Raw genomic sequence first — 22040 nt, 5'->3', positions numbered from 1 at the left:
TTCAGCAAAGTGGCTGGTTATAAAATCAACTCAAACAAATCAGTAGCCTTCCTCTACATGAAAGATAAACAGACTGAAAAAGAAATTAGGGAAATGACACCCTTCACAATAGTTGCAAATAATATGAAATACCTTGGTGTGAATCTAACCAAGCAAGTGAAAGACCTGTACGACAAGAACTTCAAGTCCCTGAAGAAAGAAAATGAAGAAGATCTCAGAAGATGGAAAGATCTCCCATGCTCATGGATTGGCAGGATTAATATAATAAAAATGGCCATCTTGCCAAAAGCAATCTACAGATTCAATGCAATCCCCATTAAAATCCCAACTCAATTCTTTACAGAGTTAGAAAAGGAAATTCTCAAATTCAGGAAAATCTTGAAAGTCAGCTAGGTTATGTAACAGTTTAACAAGCTGAACAAGGCAAGGGACTATAAAAAAGGAAAACGAAATCAACATCTTTACAGGATTTAACTAGAAAAAGACAACAATATGGAAACAGCATTTTCTAAAAGTCTGTCTATTCATATTTAAAATATGAATATTTCTTACTGTTTTTTTTTTTTGAGGGAGCGGCTGTAAATTAAGCACAGAGCTTCATGCATGTGAGGCAATCACTGTGCCCCTACATCGTCCTGTTAGGGCTTCATTAGCTTTTCTAAATGGCAAACTTAGGATCTGACAATCTGACAATGTATTCATTTTCCCAGGGCAGGTTGGCTAGACATTCTAGGATTGGAGTCACAGCAGATATGAAAGCTAACAATGGAAGATTTAATAGAATATTAATTTCTCTCAAGAGAAAACAATAAAATTTAAATAAACAATTTAAACAGCCAGAAAAAAAGGAAACAGTTCTCCCTCATACAGTGACAAATATCTGGCCTCAACTATACATAGATCAAATACAAACTGATTGGGAAAAAATATAAATCAGACCAAGACGGAGGCTGGGCTATTCCCCTTGTTTCAAGAAGGTGAGCACACACTATACATGACAAAGTGGTTCTTGCTGTTTACAGAGGCTGTTCAATACTGGATAACGTGGACTGTTGAGACAATGTACACTGGCACTTCATATCCCTCTTAAAGTGCCCACTGGGATGCTGCAGACTTCTGCATCAGGGCTTGCTCTTTGAACACCAGGCATACACCTGATATAGTACTAACGTGAGCCCGTGAACTCAACACATTGATTTTATAGTCCTGTTCATGAGATTGGACATTTCATTAACCTGGAAGTCATTTTCCTGTCCATGCCCTCAATCTTCGTCCCTCACTCCTGTGCGGATGTCAGACTGCGCACCAAGCTCACGCACACCTTTACTCTACTACGGTTTCTACATTATTGTTTCTCCTTTTATTTTTGTTTCATCAGAATTGCATATAAGTGAACAGAAAACTGTCTAAAGTGATTCTTTAAGTAAATTTTGATGACTTTTTAGACCTCTGTTTGTCTAAAGGTAAAAGATTAGGACAAAGCTCATTACATACCATAATCAGTGATTTTACAGGACACCAAGTACAGCTCTTTCAGGTTCTGTCCCTCCTTTGCAATGACCTCCACACACCTGAAACACACAAAGGGGTGGTGTTACACTAATGCATCTCAGGTAAATTAGCAAGTGTTGGACCATGCATCCTCAAGAATAGTCAGCATTTTATGAACGTCCTAGCCCTCTGCCCTCAATGCCCCTCACTGGAGGTGCTTCCCCAAGTCCTATGGTCTCTGCTTTCAGGTTGAATGCACTAATTCTTAAATGACTTCATTACGTCTTTTCAAACCCAAGAGACAGGAGGAAGATATCCTTTAAGACCACTTGGCATTTGGGTGGTAAGCCCAATGTGGTATAGTGAATTCATCACTTATATAAAAGGATGTAATATAATAAACCAAAAGTGTAGTATACAGGTGGATAGTTATTTCAAAGGAATGATAATTATTCAGAGTTCAATTTTAATTCTGAATATTAAGTGCACATCTGAAGAAACTTCACTCGACAAACAATCTGAAGTTGTAAAACCATATAACTGATAAAAGACATAAAAGTTGAACATACAAGAATGATAAAACTTTCACTTTAAAAATGGCTCATTTTTCAGGGTCATAAATATGGATCTACTTGAACTTTCTGCATGCAAACATCCACTTAGACCAGCACCATTTGTTGATGATACTTTCTTTTTTGATTATGTAGTTTTGGACAAAACTGGCTTCTTTGTCAAAAATCAAGCTTCCATCTATGTATGGGTTTATTTCTGGGTTTTTGATTCTATTCCACTGAACAACTTGTCATGGTATTTATACCAATACCATGTAGTTTTTATTACTATAGCTCTGTAGTACAGCTTGAAATCAGGGATAATGTTACCTCCAGAAGTTCTTAAATTGTACCGGATATCTTTAGCTATCTTGGGAGTTTTTTTATTTTCCATATGAGGCCGATAGGGGCTGACAGAGACTGAACCACCAACCAAAGTACATGCATAGGATGGATGGATGCCTTGTGCAGCTTGGTCTTTATGTGGGACCCCTAAGAGCTAGAGCAGGAGCTGTAACTGACTCTGTAATCTGCCTTTGGACCCCTTTCCCCTAAGTGGTCTTGTCTAGACTCAATAGGAGTCTAGTGTATACCTGACGAAGGACATAAAACCTAGTTCTACTGTTATATGATATGTTAAGGCTGGCTGATATCCATGGGAGGTCTCCTCTTCTCTGAGAAGAAAAGAGGTTGGATGGGGGAGGGGAGAAGAGAGGAGATGGAGGAATTGAGAGGATAGGAGGAAGAAAGAAAAAATAAACTAATAACATTTTAAAAGGAAAAGGATTTATTTTTAATATTTTAAATGAATTGCAATATAGAGTAATTATACACAGTTATATAACATTTTTAGCTCTTCTTTGATTTTCATTCATACTAAAATATTTTTCAGGATACCCTTAGCAGAACTCTAGTAGAGAATTCAGTGAATTTTAAAAACAATGACTAGCCTCACTACCTATTCCATAGTTCAGTTTGCTATAATATCAGCAACCTGGACTGCAAGACACACAGGCATGGGTGCCCTTCAATGCTACCCCTGTTTAATCTGTATAGATAGCAGTTAAGCAAAAGGGTAAAAAGCAAAAAGAGTCATTAACCTTTTCTAGGAAGTAAGGTTCAAGCAATTTGATACCTGTGTATATAATCCATCAAATCTCATTTGGCATCCATCTCTGTCTTCAGATATTTCATTTGCTGCCTGGCTTACTTGCAAGTAGCTTCATAAAATGTCAGGAATTTTATATAATTTTATCTCATATAATTTATTATTGAAGGTTAAATTAGTTAAGAAAGACATATTTTTCTTTTAAAGTACTTTTATAGAATTCTGTCCTAATGGAATGATTAACAGTTCATGTTTCCTAGGGCAGTCAGGTAAACATTCTTCTTTGGCTATTTCATATAAAAAGATTTATGATTAAAACAGGCATTTTTTTTTGTAACTACAATAAAAATCTTGAAAGAGTAACATAATACCACTGTGACTGACACGGATTATTGTGAAGGGAAACATTAACACCTAACTTCATATCATTTGGCTTTAATGTAACATTTTAATAAATTCACAAGAAAGAAATGCTAAAAGAAGAAATCAGCTTCTAAATGCTAAAAGAAGAAACAGCTCAAACAAAGCCCAAATATTATGTATGACTTAAAATTAATTTTCTAGTGCTAAGATTAGAAAAATAAAAGCGATACATAACATAATCCTAATGATTTAAAATTTCCTAAACACTTACTTTCTGTAATAGTGAAGATCCATATTTTACCCTCCTTATTGAATTAGAAAAGCTAATCCAATATGTTGTGGCGATAACAGGAAAAAAGCAAAGCAGTAATTATACTTTATTCCCATGCTGTCAGGGGCAGCCCTGCTTATACACTGAAGGCCTAAAATCAGCCATAGGCCTAAAATCAGCAATAGGCCTGACATACATGCCTGCTAGCACAAAGTCTTGAGTCTCTGTGGAAAAACACTGAAACAGATAAGATATTGTAAATACGGAGCTTTGGTGGAAAACTGCCAGGCTGAATAGTCACAGACCTTGTAGATAGGTAACCTTGGTGGATAGTACCAACTTAGATAAGGACAAATCAATCATAGGAGGAGTCATAGTGGTCTGTCCCCTGAACCTTCACCCAGCTGACACTCTGTTCTGGAAGATATCTGTACTCCCCCTGAACACCTACGCTCCTGCATCATCCCCTTCCCCACATCCTGCCTTTTTGTGTATATAACCCCTTGTGAAAAAGTAAAAATTATGATTTGATCAGACTATAGACAAATCGTGGTTCTTTGCGTCTTTGCCTGCCCAATCCTCCCCCCCCCCAGCCCACTTTCTTTCAGGTGACTTCCCCTGACCTGTTTAATGCCCTGCTGGACAGGACATCATGCTTCATACAAACAGTTAAAAATGCCAGACCTCATATTTGATGGTGAAAGATACTAAGCAAATGCATCCTCCCACTATCCGGTTTTCTCCAATCTATTACTAGACGTGGCACAAGACCACACAAACATTACAAATTCACACAGAGGGCTGCAGGGAGCAGATAACAGAAAGAATGCTACCATACCAGACAATCAGACATTGTTTCACAGCAGAAAATCAGAATGTGTATAAAGTAAGACATGCCCCCAAGTCACTGAGCATTAAGGTTTACCCCCAGATGACAGAGAGATAGACAGGATATATGGATGATTATGAGTAGATAGTGCAAAATTAGAAAGTTTGCTCAAGAGCCAGTAGCCTGCTCCCAGGTACTGCATGACTTTAACCTTTCATATTAGATCATGAGAGGAACATGGAAGTCAAGGTTCCGTAAGTGAAGGGTCACCTGTTCTTAAAGGTTCAGTCATGTGAGTTTCCAAATATATGTCTATATTTATATAAATACACATATCTAATATATTTATGTAACATTAATATATTATCATATAAATATATGTGCATAAAATCAAATGACACATAGTAAATATTATAGAAATTTGTATGATAGGCACTTATGAAAAACTTAACAACAAAAGGTAAAGATGTTTTCAAAGGACTATCTTGTTAATCCTGAGCAGTGTGACAAAGTGACATTTAGAAGCTCCACTTCTCCATTCCTGTCCCTATTCATATATATCACACAAGAAAATGCTCTGTCCACCACGGTAGGTAAATTACATCAGTACAGAGGCAGGGCATGAGCACCTACAATCACAATCAGGAATTTAAAAGATTCCCGCTTCTTCTACATTCTGCCCCCATCATTCCAAAGGATGAACCTCCAAATAGTATTTAAAAGCATTGTACATAGATCCAGGAATTCTCACGAAAATATAGGAATTAAAAGGGGGGGTGGGATTATGAATTCTTAGGGGAAGTAGTAGTATTAAAAAGGGTAAATGAATGACATGGAAAATGTCAAAAGGTATCAGTCACTGTTGAAGTGCCCGTGTACACCATACCCATCAGGGCTAGGCAGAGCTCCTGAGCTTTGGACAGCACAGGGAGGCATATCCTTAACAAAGGGAAAGAAAAACTCAGTCCCCAGCCTCACCTGTAAAGAACCAAAGAACAGGCCTTGACCTTGACTGGAGGGCCTGTATCATTTGCTTCAAAAGTATGGCTTCCTGTAAACATGTTCCTCCAGATCAAGTGTCTCATGTCCATTTAGATATTCTTTAGTTTATTCGGAATTGTCTGCCCTCAAATTATTTTCTTGCTTTTAAGCTTTGGCAGGGGTGTGAAGAAAAAAGAATTGAAGTCTTACTATTGTAAATTACTAAGTAACAGCTGTTGAGAATGATATATATATTTTTTTTCTCTCTCTCTTTTAGAAATGGAGAAAAGTGCCAGAAAACCTGCTCTAACATAGTTAAAGCATCCAAAACCATTTTCGATAATTTTATACTCACTTGCTTTTGAGAATGTTCTAAAATACACCTGAAGCATTTTGTAAAATTTTAAAACTGAAAGGTTATTTTGTTAGCTATGTAAGGTGTTTTCTTTCTTTTTTTTTTTTAAAGAAAAGAAAGCATTTCTCAGTTTCAAAGAAAGAAAAAAGTCTCTCTTCTTAGAAATAGATTCCTAATCATCTGATTTATAAGAAGGTTAAAGGTTAATGAATTAAGCTGTGTAAGCTTCAGAATTATCAAAGGAATTCAAAAGAGCCTTGAATTGTGGAAAACAATGACCCATTCTACATACCACAGAGCTGTTATGTTTTTGTCTCCTTCTCAGAAGCCAGAGCATGGCATTAGTGACAATGAAAGGAACTAATGAGGAAATATGACTGCACTGTTTGTAGGAGGAGTGTCTTGGGAGACCTTGTTACTGTGTGTGATGGGCTTCAAACCAGAGAGAAGCTAATTGGAGCTGCCAGATACTGGTGTGCAAATCTTACTTTAAAGGACAGGCTCAATCACCTTCGAGGTTTGAAAAGAAATATCCCCATTAGAGATACAAGGTTTGGTGGAGTTCTAAGGACACTTTGGGATGGTCTCTCCCAAGCCACAATCCTATTTGAATAGCAGACATATATTCAAAGAGAGAAAAACTGCAACAAGACAAAACAACACCACAGATCAAAAAGAAAAAAAAAGAGGTAGAAGAGATAGAGTGTGGTAAAGAAGTTGGTAAATACGTACAAAGAAGTGGTGTGCTTAAGGCTGAAAAACATGTCGCCGAAACCTCACAATGCAAAACACACCAGAAAAGTGATCTGTGTGAAGGCTGTACAAACAGAATTGGATTTCCGCCATTTCTAAAACTAAGCAAGCTAACTTGTGTGAACTGTAGACAGACAAACTGCAGTGGCCTGTGAGTGGACACACAAGCCTGAGGAAGGAATTAAACGGGTTGACAAGGTCTACACATGGTAGCAAGGAAGAAACGAGACCCCTGTGTGTTGCAGAAGGGTGTCATGCTAAGTCACAGGTGCGGTATTCACGTCATACTAGAGGATCTCACAATACAAGTCGGCACTGGGGGAAAGGCATAATGACTGCGTACTGATTCTGTAAAAAGTCTGAAATGGAGTTCTGATCACAGTGGACATGATTTACAAGTCTCCGATGCCTTCAGAAAATGTGAAAGATTGCATGGTTAAAAGGAAGGAAAATTTACAAAAAAAAAATCTATGTCAATGAAACAGTCTGTGACTAGCATATTTTCCCTTATTTGAATAAGATTTATGAGTGTTATAGTTATAGGGCATTTTTTAAGTAACAAGATAGCGTAGCTTATAGAAACAGAGTGATATAGCTATTTTTGTCTTCAGGTTAAGCTGACCTAGATGGACAAGCATTAGATTACTTCAGGAATCTGGCATTTGTTACCAAGAGAGCACTCTGTATTTCTCCATATTCTTTTTTATAAATGCTCTTCTATGCAACACCAGTAACTGCAGAGTACCAAATAGAAACTCACTGCTAACTCTTACAAACACTTGTGGAAATATTCTCATAGAAGACATATAAACTGATTCTTAAAAAAAAAAGATTGATTTGCAATTAAAATGCTAACTCATTTTCTCAAAGAACATTCTTAATATACCACAGGGGTAGAAACTAGGAGTGACATGCAAAATGTCACCGGCTCCACCAGTTAGCAACAATTATCTTGGGACACCAATTAAGTTCTCACTTACCAAATGCCATTCTTTAGAAAGCCAGTAACTGATTTGTGAATCTGAGATCTATTTAGGTAGACATTTCCCACTTAACTGGGGGCAGACTCAAGCTTGTTCTGTCCCTCAGGAAGGCACTGAAAGGTTACAAAATGACCACTGTAGGAACTTGTTCCTGTGGTTTTTATACACAGGAAACATGTCAAAAGGTACACTAGGCTTCAGCTCCTGCAGTTGGCAGCCCTTCTGAAGGGTTACAGACTTCTGAGGAGAAGGCGGGGCTGTGTTAACTGCTGCTTCTTTCCAGGCATAGGCTACTTGACCTGAAGGGCTCTAAGCATCAGGTAGATTTTCTTCTTGTGAGTCATAGAATTCAGGAAGGAGAGAACAATACCACAGCTAAATGAAATTTCCCAGTGCATTTATAAATGTCGTCATGAACAACTTACATGGAGAATAGTTGTTTCTAGCCATATATCCAAACACGCTGTGATTTAATTTAAATGTTTAGTAGAATATTTAAAATTTTCCTCAGGCAGAAAGAGGCCTACATATAAATAGCACATTCCTTCGAACTATTAAGAAAGAAAATGGCTGAAGTTTCTCCAAGGGGTAGAAATAGAGACTTGAACTAACTGGTTTGTAATAAATCTGGCTCTGCCATTAACGTTTTGGATATTATTTTTTTAAATCTCATTTTTAATTTAGCCATTGCATAGTACTTTCTACTAATAAACTGAGCTAACTTTTGGGAAGAATTTCACAGAGCAAGCAAGAGGACAGGAAATAAGCTAACTTCTGTCTATTTAAAACCAAAACATTATCAAATGTAAAGTGTGACCAAGGCACCGTGTTATGTACTGTTGAACATAAGGCTTGCAGTTGTGAAGGATCAAACATTGTTCGCTTCTGTTCTTAATATTAGTTTTTGTAACTGTGAATGGAGAACCAGCATTATTTTCATAATTACTAAGACTCAAAGACAGTCAGGTTTTCAGGGTGAACAGAAACACTAGAAAGAAAGGTTAAGGAAAAAACGAAAGGAGAGGCTACCTCTATTAAAGATCTTCCAACTGATCAAGTTACTTCACAGGGAGAGACACATAGTAGCATGGAAATGGCAATTGTTGAAAACCTTCTTTTGTTTATTTTTCATTGTTTGGTTTGAGGAGCTTCATCAGTTCATCCTCAGCGACTTGAGGGAAGTCCAGACACCTACCACTCAGATGAAGCTGCCACTGGTGCTTCCCTTTGGTATCCTGACAGTTCAATACACGGGGCAGTTAAAGGCCTTATCTGTCTACAAGGTATATAAGTTTACTGTGTGTGGCAAAAGCCCAGGCACTTTAAAAAAAAAAAAAAGACAATCAAACACAAAAGCACTACTGTCCAAGTAAACTCCTTTCCAGCAAAGCATTAGTCAGGGACAATCATAGCAAGCTCAACCATTCCTACCAATGATGGTAAATAATATCAATTATAGTGACGCCAGCAATATTTCAAAGCTATTTGTCAGGCTTCTGACTTGCCTGAAAGTGTGAAATCTATGAAGAAGCAGAGGTCAAAACACCTACCTGAGGACTGTCTCCCTCCCACTCTTGACCTTTACCCAAACTGACAAAAATACTGATATGAAAGTCTCTTTCGTATATTGCATAAAACAGATATTTTATTTTCACTCATCTTTAATTTAAAACAGCTGAGTACATTATTTTAGTAGATGATTAAAGCATTCAGGAGATGAGATTTCAGACCTCATTTAAGAAAGAGTTAAGCATGTCCTCACCCCACGATATCCACAACTACGCTTTTGCAGTGACAAATCACCCCTTTACAGCACTCTCTGGGAGTTGGCCCACCTCCACAGGAGTTTTGTGAAACAGCCAAAGTCTGATGTTCAACATGTACCCCGCTTGGCTTGTGTAATCAAGGAGGTAACTCAGACAACCCTCTGACCAAAGGCTGCCTTCTCTTTTGGGAAGGCAGAGAACCTCAGAATGCAACAGAGCATGGGACATAAAGACAAAAGGGACTATTAAAGATGGCTCCCCACTTTAGCTAACAATAGTTCTAAGCATCCCAAAACACTACTCAAAATTTTGTTTGAGCAAACAGCTGTAGTGATAAGAAAAAAAATCGTTTAGTAGTTTTCTAGGGAAATTAAGAGAATGGCAACTTGATACCCCTGAAGGTTATAATTGAAATGCTCAAATCAAACGCCATGGAGAGAGGCCAGCGCTTCCACGCCACGTGCTCCCGTGGACTCAAGCTCGTATCTTCAGGAAGTCTGCAACTCCTCATTAACTTTTGAGCCCAAGTAATCCTAAGGCCATTCAAGAAACTAGTAAAAGAGGTCTTAGAGTGATTTGTAAATAGATTATATAGAAGTAATTAATCCTGAAATTAGGAGAATGAAAGAGTCAAATTATCTTCTTCGTCCCTAAAACAGAAGCAGTAAAAAATTGGTCTAGATCAGGGACTGGGAACAAAACGATGGGTGCATGCTTTCCGAAAAGGAAGGAGAAAGACCACCCAGGCAGAGACACCACACCAGTTTCACTGAACTGAAGTGCAGTGAGACTCAACTCTTAGTGTTCTGAGGCTCAGAGAGCATCACTGTTGAACACACTGATGGCTTCCAAGGCTCTGACTGCCACAGCTCTGCCTGACCCTACACCATTACATTCTAATGTGTGTGTCAGAGGGCAATCATCTTTGTTCTAGTATTTATAAGAAATTAGGGCACTAGGTCAAACATGATTGTTTTAGCCATTATATTTGTACAACCAGAAAGGATTTTACTTAAAAGAAATAACAATCATACTTGTAGTAACTGTTCATATACTTCTATAAGTGACAATACTGACCACAATCAAAAATTTCTAATGTCAGAAATGTAGTTTGAGATTTAAATATAAAAGGAAGATGGTTTATTTAATCTGACATGTATTTATCTGGAGTTTGGAGAAACAAAGCCCTCTACATCTTCTTCTCGGCACTCAGTCAGTGTAGACGGGTAGGATTTAGAAATGCCAGGGGAAGCCTCTGGAATTGTCACTTCTCTGTCAAGGTGGTACAATGATCCCTCAGATCCCAAACTCCACTGGCCACCAAAATATGTCCAAGGACTGTGCTGCAAACTTTTAATTTATTCAACTACACGAAGAGTTACAATTAGAGAAGTAATATATCTGGTAGTTATATTTATGTCTATCTATAATTCTTGACAAACGTATGTGTTCACTGCCAACACTGTCACTAAATTACAAAAATTAACTGTGGAAATGCACTAGACAAAGGAGTTAAGTTACAGAAATAATCATTGAAATGCAGGTGGCTTTGCCTGGACCAGTCATCAAAAGACTCCCCGTGAAGGGCAAAAGCATCTCTGGTCTTAGGGAAAGTTGGAGAAAGCTAGTGAGACTAGCCCCCAAGAGCGACAGAAACCACTGTGTGTGTGTGTGTGTGTGTGTGTGTGTGTGTATGTGTATCTGTGTGTGTGTTGGGGGTGGGGCCATACTGGTTTGATTTAAATCAGAGACTATGCAAAAAAGAGGAATAATACAGCCAGACTAAATAGTCACTGAGGGCTCTAAATTTATTACCTGTTTCTCCATATTCAGTCATATTCTAAAAAAGGATACGAGTCTGAAAGAGAAGTATTTGTGAAGGGCCAAGTAGATTTAAAATACAGGCAAAAAAAGGACAGTCTGGGATTTCTGTAATTCAGATGTTAAAAGTTTCTACAGGTGGTGGGATACTTTAGAATAAGCTTTCAAGGAGGCAGAGAAGGAACAGACGTATTCATAAAATTCACAACGCAGGTGCATCTCTGACAAGATCCGAGAGACTCAAGATGAGCTAACAAGAGAGCAGGTGTGCTTAAGGTGTCTCTAAGGAAAGGTTACAGCCTTAAAAAGTATTAAAATATCCCTGTCACTTATGAATTCTCCTCCCACTTCTTAATACCATGGTGTCCTTGAATTGTGAGAAACTGACCTCCAGGAGAAGTTAGTGGGTGGGTTGAAAGACACTGAAATATGACACAAGAATAAAACAGAGATATTCAATGGCTCCAGAATTTTATGAATTTTTAATGTTTCATGTAGAAAATCTATGAGCCAGAGGGATGGCTTAGTGGGTTGAAACACTTGCCACCTAGTCTGGGAACCCAAGACCGATCTCCAGGACACACATGGTGTAAAGCGGAGAGCCAGCTCTGGAGTGTTGTCCTCCCCTGCCCCTGTGCACACTGTCCCTGTGCACACTGCCCCTGTGCACACTGCCCCTGTGCACACTGTAGCATGCCTTCACCTCTGGGTAATAAGTAGAAGTGTAAAACAAAACAAAATAAAAACAATGCTTTGAAAACCTACTGGTTTTGATAAAAGATATGTTTCCAATGGTCAGGTATAAGTCCCCATGTTTCTGTGCACATGAACAATACAGTCCTGAAATCGAGGTGTAACTTAACTGCCATCAGAGTCTTCTCTAAGACAGAAATCATGTCAACTCCCAAGGACCGAAGAAGGCTGTATTCCATAATGTTTGCAAAGGCACTTTTACTCCTGAAAACAAGCATGTCCAAACACCAAAGTTTCCATTAGATATGCAAATATGAAGATAGATGAGTCTCTTTCCAATGGCATTCATAATCTCGTTGACTTTCTATCCTCCATATGAATATGGTGGTGTGATTTAGAACAAAGTAGAATCCCCTAGAGTGCATTTTTCATAGCACTGACACTATGAACACTGCCCCCTCACACACACTTTTTGTTTATTTTTTGATCACATTAAAACATTAATACACAAAAAAGAAATGCATGGTCCAGTAAGTAAATTTACAGAAACTACGCCCATGTTTCCCCTGGTTAAATAAATAAATAAAATATATAGATCACATATATAGCATAACTTAAGAGACAGTATGCAGTTAAGTGTTAAATACTAGTTAAGTCCTTGCATAGCATTTCAATAAGAATGTATGCCTGTGTGCATGTGTGAATACACGCGTGTGTGCGCGCGCCTACGCGCACACACACACACACAGAGAGAGAGAGAGAGAGAGAGAGAGAGAGAGAGAGAGAGAGAGAGATTCTTTAGTAGGTTAAATAATGGCTCCCAATATATGTCAGGTTCACAGAGCCTATAAATAATACCTTAAATGAAATGTTAACCTGTATTGCATATTAGGCTTTCATGGTGACCAGAAGGGTCCTTAAAAGTTAGATGACAGCAGCTTTAACAGACAGAGACCTCATCACCATGGAGGCAGCCTGCAGTGATGCAGCCATGCCATAGCGATGGTTGCCAGCAGCCATCAGACACTAAGGAAAGCATAGGTGGCCCAACACTGTTTACTTCATCCAAGGGAAAGTGACTACTATATCTATCCTCTACAACTGTGAGAGAATAACTTTGGGTTTTGTTTTAAACAAATTGCTAGTAATTTGCAACAGTAGCAATAGGAAATTACACAAAGCATTAAAAATGTTATTAATTAATGGTTTACCTATGTGGAATTTTTACTTAAAAAGATAAAAACCTAGTGAGATCAAAGATGGTTTATATAGATATCATAAAATTTTAAGCTGTGATAGACAAAAAAAGAAAATTCATAGGTCTACACTTTTTCAAATAAACACTGTTCTAAAGAAAACTTCAAAAGCTTAAAGAATTCTGCAGTGACAATCCGACTGCCCACCATTTAATTCTGTGATTGACAATAATTTAATTCTCTGACAGTTTGCTTCGTGTTCTTCATACCAGGTGTGTCCAGCTTTCTCTATCCTTACTTACATGTTTTTATGAGTTCATCTTTTTTTATGCATTTTAACACAAATGAAGACTAATATACTTCACCCCTTTAGCATGCACCATTAGTAAGAGTTCAAAGTGTGCTAATAGATCTCTTTTTAAATTAAAACAAGATTTACCTATTGTGAAAGGAATAAATCACAAATGCTGTCAGCTTTGACACACGTTATATTTGTCTACCTGGAGCTGCTACAGCCAGTGAGTTCTCAGGCCCTCTTCTGAGTGAATGGCATCAGTACTGTTGCCGCTTACAGAGTCACAGAGTCTGTAGGTGCCCTGTTATCACAGTAACTTAGGATGCTCTAAGACAGTGTTGCAGCTCGTGGACTCACTTTTCAGTGGGAAAGTTGGTTTACCATTTTCATAAGGTTTATCCATCCTTCCTGCCTTCCTCCCTTACTTCTTCTTCTTGGTACCTCAGGTTGTCCAAAAAGCACTATGTAGCCTAGGCTTGCCTCAAACTTGCTCTACCTTTCCAGCCCAGCGCCCACGTGCAGGAGGACAGTCATGCACAAGGATCCCTGAGACCCTGCTTGTCTCTTTAAAACACATCTCTGTTTGGCTGCAGGTGTACAAAGCCACAAGTGAATCAAACTAACACAGCCAAGCACACCAGATGACTCTATATCTGTGAATTTCTGCTATGTAAAAACAAGCATTGTGTATAGAATATAAAAATAAGGAGAAAAATATTTGGCACATTACTATACGCTTCATATTTCCAACATCAACTAGTTAAAGGTAGAAAAAAGAATATACCATTATTTCTCAAGTGTGTAAAAACACACTAAAAATTCTATGAGCTACTATTTTATTTTGCAAAAGATTAATATTTAAAAATGGAAGCTCCTGGGAATAATTACAAAATTATTAACTGTACAAAAGCAATTTATACTTTTATATTATTCAATGAGGACATGCAAATTTCGGACCATTAGGGCTAATTGTTTTTAAAGTATACTTAGTATCATTCTCAACACAGGCCTTGTTAACAAGGACATCACTCGATCTTTCCTCGGTGCTTTATAAACCTTGGCGTTTCTGAGCAATGAAAATGCTATTTTTAGGTTCGCTCTTCCCCAATGCATTACCCTCCGCCCATTTTTGGCTAAAGATTTAATTTTGAAAGAGGCATGGAAAGTGACCCAAAATACCCTTTCTCTTTCTGTTTACAGTTTCCTCTAAATGAATTATACAAATAAAAGATTAATACAAAAAAAAATTAATAAACTCCAAATGTGAGTGTGCAAATAGCCCACAATAGCACACCCCATGTCAGACAGCATGTACTAAGAGGCGCATGCAGCATTACTTGGAGGGTGTATTCTCCCATGGCTCGAAAGCAATGCATTCAGATGCACAGGGAGTAGCTGCACTCATCAGTGAGCCTGCCTTCTGATGCCTCTGCCCAATCTTCTTTAGTCTGACTCTCCACCAGACTAGTACAGCTTGAGATCTGATATTTTATGGTGTGATCCAGGCCACAGCAGATGTGAAGGAGCCGCAAAGTCCTATGGGAAATACTTCTCTTCTCACTTGTAAGTTAATTAACAATCCTCAAACACTAACACTGTGGAATCCACGAAGGGAATATGAAGTCTTCGTCTTTCCGCAGTTTTTCTGGTTTGGTTATGCTAAGACAGTGACAAGCTGATCGGCTGCATGCTGCACACGTGCCACTCTGGCCCACTCCCTGGCAACGCACCACACACTTTTATATGCTCTCACACTCAGTCAGCGGAGGTCCACACACTGCTACCTTTCTTCATTCAGGACTCCCCATTTCTGCTTTACCACCGAAGCAGTACGTCAGCATGCTAACCTGAGTTCGAGTCCTGGAGAGAATCATATTGGATGATATGCTCAAGACAGGTTTGATGAATGAATGAGAGAACATCCATATGCTGGTAAGACAAGCCACACCATTTTACAAAAATGATACTTGAGGGGAAAAAAGCAGAAATTAATCACTTTTTACTGAGAATATTTCAGCTAAGGAGAGCATTTTTTTTTTAATAAGAACTAACTGGAATGTAGATGAAAAAGACAAATATCTATGTAAAACCCCCTTAATAATGGAAATTAAAGTAAATAGCAACAAAATACACAGGGGTTTAAAAGGAGACAGAAGAAAAATCACAAGTGAGGAGTCCCAGGGCTAGGCATGTCAGAAGGACAAGAGGGTAAGGCTGTGGACTGGACTCAACAGAGCGCGTTCTGAATTTCCCTCAGTAAAACTCCTTCTACATTGGGCATGCCAGGCTGATGAAGAAGGCACATTAACAGGAATCCAGTGTAAGAGACACCAAAACTGAAAATGTAATTTTTGAAAATACTATATGGTTGCCGAAGATTATAAATTGCCACTAGTTCCAAAAAGTTCATTTTAAACTTCTTCATATCAGAAAAGAAACATTAAAGGAGAATAAATTTAGTTTCCCTGAAATGTTCCAATGCTGGGAAAAGAAAATACAAAATTTGGGAACATGAGAGCAAAGATTACAAAAGAAAACAGGCTTTGAAGGGAATTTTTAAAAAAAAATAGATGGGATAAAAAAATTGAAGTTCAAAAATACTGGAAACAGCTCAGTTAAACAGAAGAAGGGTGAGATCTTGAAGAAGTTTTACACTTCACAAATGCAAATATTAAAAACGGACATCCTATTTATTGAGGAAATTTGTTTCCTTTTCTAATATTTATCTGTTTGCTGATTTTGTATGTCTTTCTGTGTGTGGGAGCACAGTCGTACAGGCGGTCAGAGGCACTTCTGTCTTTCCAGCACATGAGTTTTGGGGATCAAACTTAGGTAATCAGGCTTGGTGGCAAACGCCTTATCTACTGAACCATCTCACTGGCAAAGTCTTAATATTTTTATATTTATGCAGAATGTCTATACACGAAGTCTGTATTGTGATAATGCATTTTCATGAAATCTAATTTGCAAAATGTGTAAAAAAGAATTAGAATTTCCTAAAACAATTTATACTATTTATACCTCTAGCATAACACATGAAGCTAAGAATGAATACATAGCATGGCGAATTGTGAGAAACAACTGGCTAAAAGACAACAAAAAAGAAAACCTAAGGAAAATAATGTGCCATATACACTACAGCAGATTACGGGGAGAATGTGGGGCAATTACCAGACATACTCTACGGGCTGGCCTGGTTTCCTGACCGTTCCCTACAGGCAGAAGTCTTGAAAAAACTACTGCTTTTTCTTTTGCTTACCTCAGAGAATAAAATTCTATTCACTTTATACCACACGGACAGTCCTCCACTTATCCACAAAGATTCACGCCACCCACTCAGCGCCTTTGCATACCACACAGGCTCTAGGTTTCTTTTCCACCCCGCACCTGCCCTGTGTACTGCTAAAGACATACCGACCCCTCCCCCAAACTGACAACTGTCTGTGTTTCAAGGCCTTTCCTCCTCAAACAGTAAAGTTTGTTGTTTGGTTGGGTTTTAGGATTTGGGCTTTTAGTACCTCTACACTGGGACTTTAGATGCTGGGGACTGTAGGGACTATGATCTTTGTGACCAGTCATAGAGATGTTCACTGAGGTCATTTCAACTTTGGGAATCTAGCATCTAAGACTGTGTCTTGGGTGTATTTTACTTTCATTCCCTTATAGTTCAGTTACATGGGTTCAGTGATGTAAATATGTGAGTGGTATAAATATAAAAACAAAGAAATATAATCCATGGTAAAATGTTTGCCAAGCATAATTGAGTCCCTGGGTTCCAGTCTTTCTCTTTTTAAAAATCTTTCCAGTCTTTCTCTTTTTTAAAATCTTAACTATACAAAGAAATTTAATTTTGATAAGTATCGGTGTTCCTTTAATGGACATGTGTTGTTGTTGCTGTTGTTCTTCTGTCAAATCTAAGAATTCTATGTACAGGCCTAGTTCTCTATTAGGGATTTGTTTGATAATTAAATCTGTGACTCATTTTCCAATAGGTTGGTGGGGTCTGCCTGGGATGCTCAATCTCTCCAGCACCCTGGAAAGGACCACCATTTCCCTACTGAATTGTTTTCTAGTTTTGTTAGAAATTATTTTGAGGCAGGGAACGTAGATTAGAATACCGTCTGGCACAGACAAGCCTGACTTTGACCGTAGCATAGGAAATAAAAATCAGTTCACAAATCTTTGGTGAGAAGCAGGTTGGAGAACTGGCTCAAACTGACCACCTGAGCTTACCTCAGACTCCTGTGGCAGCAGACAGCAGACTCTGACCTCCACACACGCCTTACCCTGTGCACTCTCTATGCTCCCCCTCGCCCACAGACAAAATGATAACTGCGAAAAACTTTCAAAGTCAGCATGAGTCCATCGCTGGCTCTGTTTTCTCAGCACAGTTGCCACAGTCTTTCCTGTAACCACTTTAATTTTAAAATCAAGAGATGGGTGCTGGTTCCTTATGTTTTAATTTGCTTTAGTCACTTGAGTTTTGGCTTTTTCATGTATGTTTTAGGGTAATTGCCTATATGTACTAAAGAAATACCAGGATTTTCATATAGGAATTTGGTTGCCAGGCAGTGGTGGCGACACCTTTAATCCCAGCACTTGTGAGGCAGAGGCAAGTGGATCTCTGAATTTGAGGCCAGCCTGGTCTACAGAGTGAGTTCCAGGACATGTTCACTACTACTCTGTAGAAGTACAATTGATTTTTTTATATCTATTTTGTTTTCTGAAATCTTGATTACTAATTCTAAGAATATGTTATACATATATAATCAAGCCATCAGCAAATAGCTGAGGATTTTTTTCCCTTTTTAAGGGCTACACAGGGAAACCCCGTCTCAAAAAAATTGTTAAACTCTTATTCATTTTGGAAAAGTTGTCAATGTTACTACATTGACTTCTAGTAAATAAACATGGCATTTCTACCTATTTAGGCTTTTGTTGTTTATTTTGCTTTGTTTTTCCAAGTGTGGCTAAATTCAGGCCTTCCTCCTACCACACTTGATGCCCCACCCAGGATTTTATTTTCAAGGGCTGGAGAGTATTTGGGACATGCTTCTTAGGCGTGTTTTGTTTGCTTTATACTTACAAATTTCTTCCTTTTCATTCTTTGTTGTGAATGGAAATGGTCTGTGATTTTAATTTTGGTATCCATATGTTCACTACTACTCTGTAGAAGTACAATTGATTTTTTTTATATCTATTTTGTTTTCTGAAATCTTGATTACTAATTCTAAGAATATGTTATACATATATAATCAAGCCATCAGCAAATAGCTGAGGATTTTTTTTCCCTTTTTAATTTGTACTTTTTAGAGGCAATCTATGCAAACTCACTGTTACTCCTAGATTACCAATTTCCATAGCTCAAAGTCTGAGATAGAAAAAAGGAAAAGCTCAGGGAATTACCAAATTTGTTCCTCAGATCCCAAAGACTCTTGCCAGTCTCCTCTTCTTCCCAGCCTCTGGCATTATTTTGTTTAAGTTCCAGAGGTAGTATGCAATTTCTATGATGTAAGAGGGATCAGGAGCCAGGTGTGTGGCCTACACCTTTAACCCAGTCCTTCCAGGCCATGAGATCCCTATGAGCACAAGGCTAGACTGGTCTTCATAGTGTCTTCAAGGCCAGTGTTAAATGGTGCCATCTGGTCCCCCACAAACAAACAAGCAAATCCCAACAACAAAAAGAGAATAGAAAAAATATGTCTATCTCTCTGGAAGTAGATCCCACTGATAGAAAGAAATTTGATTATTTAAATACTAAAACCTGTTTAAAGACTTTCACCTTTAATTACAAAAAAAGTAAATAACTGCTCTTTTTCTAAAGAAAAAAATCTTATTGATAGTTAATATGTTATTACATTATTACACGAAAAACCTACTCCAAAATGATTTTAAAAACACAGGCTGATGTTGTTGAATTTGTTTTTTAATGAGCTAGACTTTTTAAAAAAAAGATAATAAGTGATCCATAAAAACAAAGACAAAAAAGTGATATTTACCATGTGTAAAAATAGTCACATAGTCTGCAATGGAAAATTAATTTTACTGAGAAGTGAGGCTGGAATAGTTGTGGCCAAATCCAGGATATTTCCTCAGCATGGATTAGGTGCCACAATAAAAATGACTAAGTAAATAAAAATTAAGGTGTGGACATGCAGGGTTAAAGTTCTGTGTCATTATCTTTTCTCAGAGAGATCAAAGGAACTGGACACAGGACTTTGTTAAGCCTGTCAGAGGTAAGTCTTGCCTCATCTCTGGGGGAGAGAGACGGGAGCACGCTACGTGTTCGTTTACACTGAGTCTTCTCCTAACCCGACTTTCAGCCTGAGTCAGAAGTAACAGTTCCTAACTAAGAGAACGCTCACAATGGTCAGGAACCCAAGCCCTACTAGGAATTATATGCCTTTATTTCTCTGGCTCTGACCCTGGCAGCTTTCTAAAATTACTTATATTTATTTTCCAAAATGAATAACTCTCCAATACAAAATGGCCTCATTAAAATCTTCCTCTGGGCTTAGGGATGAAGTCCAGGGTAAAGCATCTGTACAGCACATAGGCACTCTCCTGACTCCCCGCCACACAAACAAACTGCTGAGGCACAAGGGTAAAACGACTGAAGGTCCAGCTTCAGGTGGGAACCTGGGAGAGAACCTTTAACAGGTCAGTGTTCCACCCTTTCCATCAAAGAGAGGCTGGAGCCTTTGGCTGGAGATTTTCTTTGATGTTTTGTAGAGTATTTGAGGGTAGTGTGCAATCACACTAAACTGGAAACTTCAGTTCCATACTCCAGAGAGTCCAAAGTAAGTTTTTCATAGCTAATTCACCTTCTTCTGCACATTACCGAATCCCAATGCGGTTCTGGCTATGACGAATAGATATCTGGCTGTCTAAACTCTAGTCAACATGAAATGGGTTTTTACAAACACACACAGCAGGCAAGCCTGACATACTACAGCACATCAGAAACTACTCTCACTGAGAGGTAGGTGGTGGTTATGGGACTGAGATGGTGTTTGCCTAGAAACAGAACTGAATTTACACACCCCACAGTGACCCTCTAGAAACCCATCTCAAGATCCACTGCCATAACTCTGGGCCCAAAAATGGACACTGATTCTCTGCTGTGTCACCAGTGTAATTATGTCTAATATGGGGCACCGATTTATATGCTTGGAAAGTAGGCCTTCTTCCTTTTAAGTTTCTCTTCTATCTAAACAGAATCCCCACAGGAAATCATAAACCTCAACTGAACTGTCCTAACTGTGGAATGTGAACAGCAGACAGATGCGACAGTCAGGGTAAGAAGTCAGACTTTAGAGGTGGGTAGTATATAGCTTAGGTCTCTGTGAATATCCTCTTCAGAAACCCATGCTTAACAAAGAGACACATAAGCTGGAAACAGTATAGTAGTGCTTTGTGAATGCTATCAAAATTATTAGTCTGTTTCAAAGGAAAACAAATGAAAATCTTGGGCAAAATACATGTGACATAATATAATATAAGTACAGTATGCCTCAAGATAAAGTTTAGTTTACAAAAGAAAGAGTCTAATGCTGGGTATTGAGGCATACAGCTGAGTTACCAGCACCTGAAAAGTTGAGCAAGGAAATTATGACTTCGAGACTAGCCTGGGCTACATAGCAAGTACCAGACAAGTGGGCCACAAACAAAGGCATTGTCTAGAAATCCAAAATGCCTATATTACTTGTGTTAAAACTTTTAAAATTCCATAAGAGATTAATTTTAACAAAGTGTTACTATTAATACCACCTTAGAATTATGAAATCAATAGGTTTAATAATGACATACTTTCAATATGACAGGAAAAAAGTATGACATTCCAAGGGGCCCAGGGTCCCCAGTGTTCAGAAGGGCAAAGACTCTCAAGACCACGGTCTTCATCCTTCACATTTAAGGACTGCCAAGATTTATAAACTTTTAACCCTGTCTCTCAAGCTCAATAAACTCCTGGAGTGCTTCTGATGCATGAATTTGATCTTTATACACCTCAGCTAAAACTCTAAAATCTCTGAATCTTTTACAGTTGTGCAGTTAAAGATGAAAGGACTTATGTACAAGCATTTAGATGCATGTTAACCTCTCCACAGCAGAGGAAACCGGGAGGCTTAGGCTGCTTCCTCATATCCATGCTAAGGGAGTATGTTAAAAATAACATGTTTCATCAAACCCACTACAACAGATAAGTAACTGGAAACAGTAAGTTCTGCTGTAGCACTAACAGTAATAACTTGATTCCTTGTGATATTAGGGACAATTACCTGATATCTTTTCAATCTCAAGTTAATCACATATCTGGTCCTGGTCGTCAGTTTATTCTTATAACTTCTCCCGAGGTGGTTTTACATTTATTTGACAAATGATTGAGTTAATTAAACAATGATTTGGTCCTAATGAATGGTTTATGTTAGTATGTGCGCTAATTAGTGATGCGCTAGCAATGGATGAAGAACACTGTGTACATTCAGGAGGACCAGCTAGACAAAGCGGAAACAGCAAGCTGACATAAGAAACTCCCAACAGCGGGGGTAGGGGGAGCGTATTTATGGACTGATTGAACTGTGAT

The 22040-nt window shown here is 38.3% G+C and overlaps 1 protein-coding gene across 1 annotated transcript in view; it reads right to left on the bottom strand.

The window, feature by feature from the left end:
* The window catches only part of Fbxl17 (F-box and leucine rich repeat protein 17), a 418487-nt gene that overhangs the window by 151365 nt on the left and 245082 nt on the right, over positions 1-22040 (bottom strand). Inside the window, exon 6 of the mRNA XM_028755707.1 lies at positions 1495-1571. Within this exon, the coding sequence (XP_028611540.1) occupies positions 1495-1571 (77 nt within the window). The remainder of the gene's footprint in view (positions 1-1494; positions 1572-22040) is intronic.

The sequence above is a fragment of the Grammomys surdaster genome, unplaced genomic scaffold (genome assembly GCF_004785775.1).
Source record: "Grammomys surdaster isolate TR1022 unplaced genomic scaffold, NIH_TR_1.0 126076, whole genome shotgun sequence".
Lineage (NCBI taxonomy): Eukaryota > Metazoa > Chordata > Mammalia > Rodentia > Muridae > Grammomys > Grammomys surdaster.
This window is presented reverse-complemented; position numbering and strand designations above follow the sequence as displayed.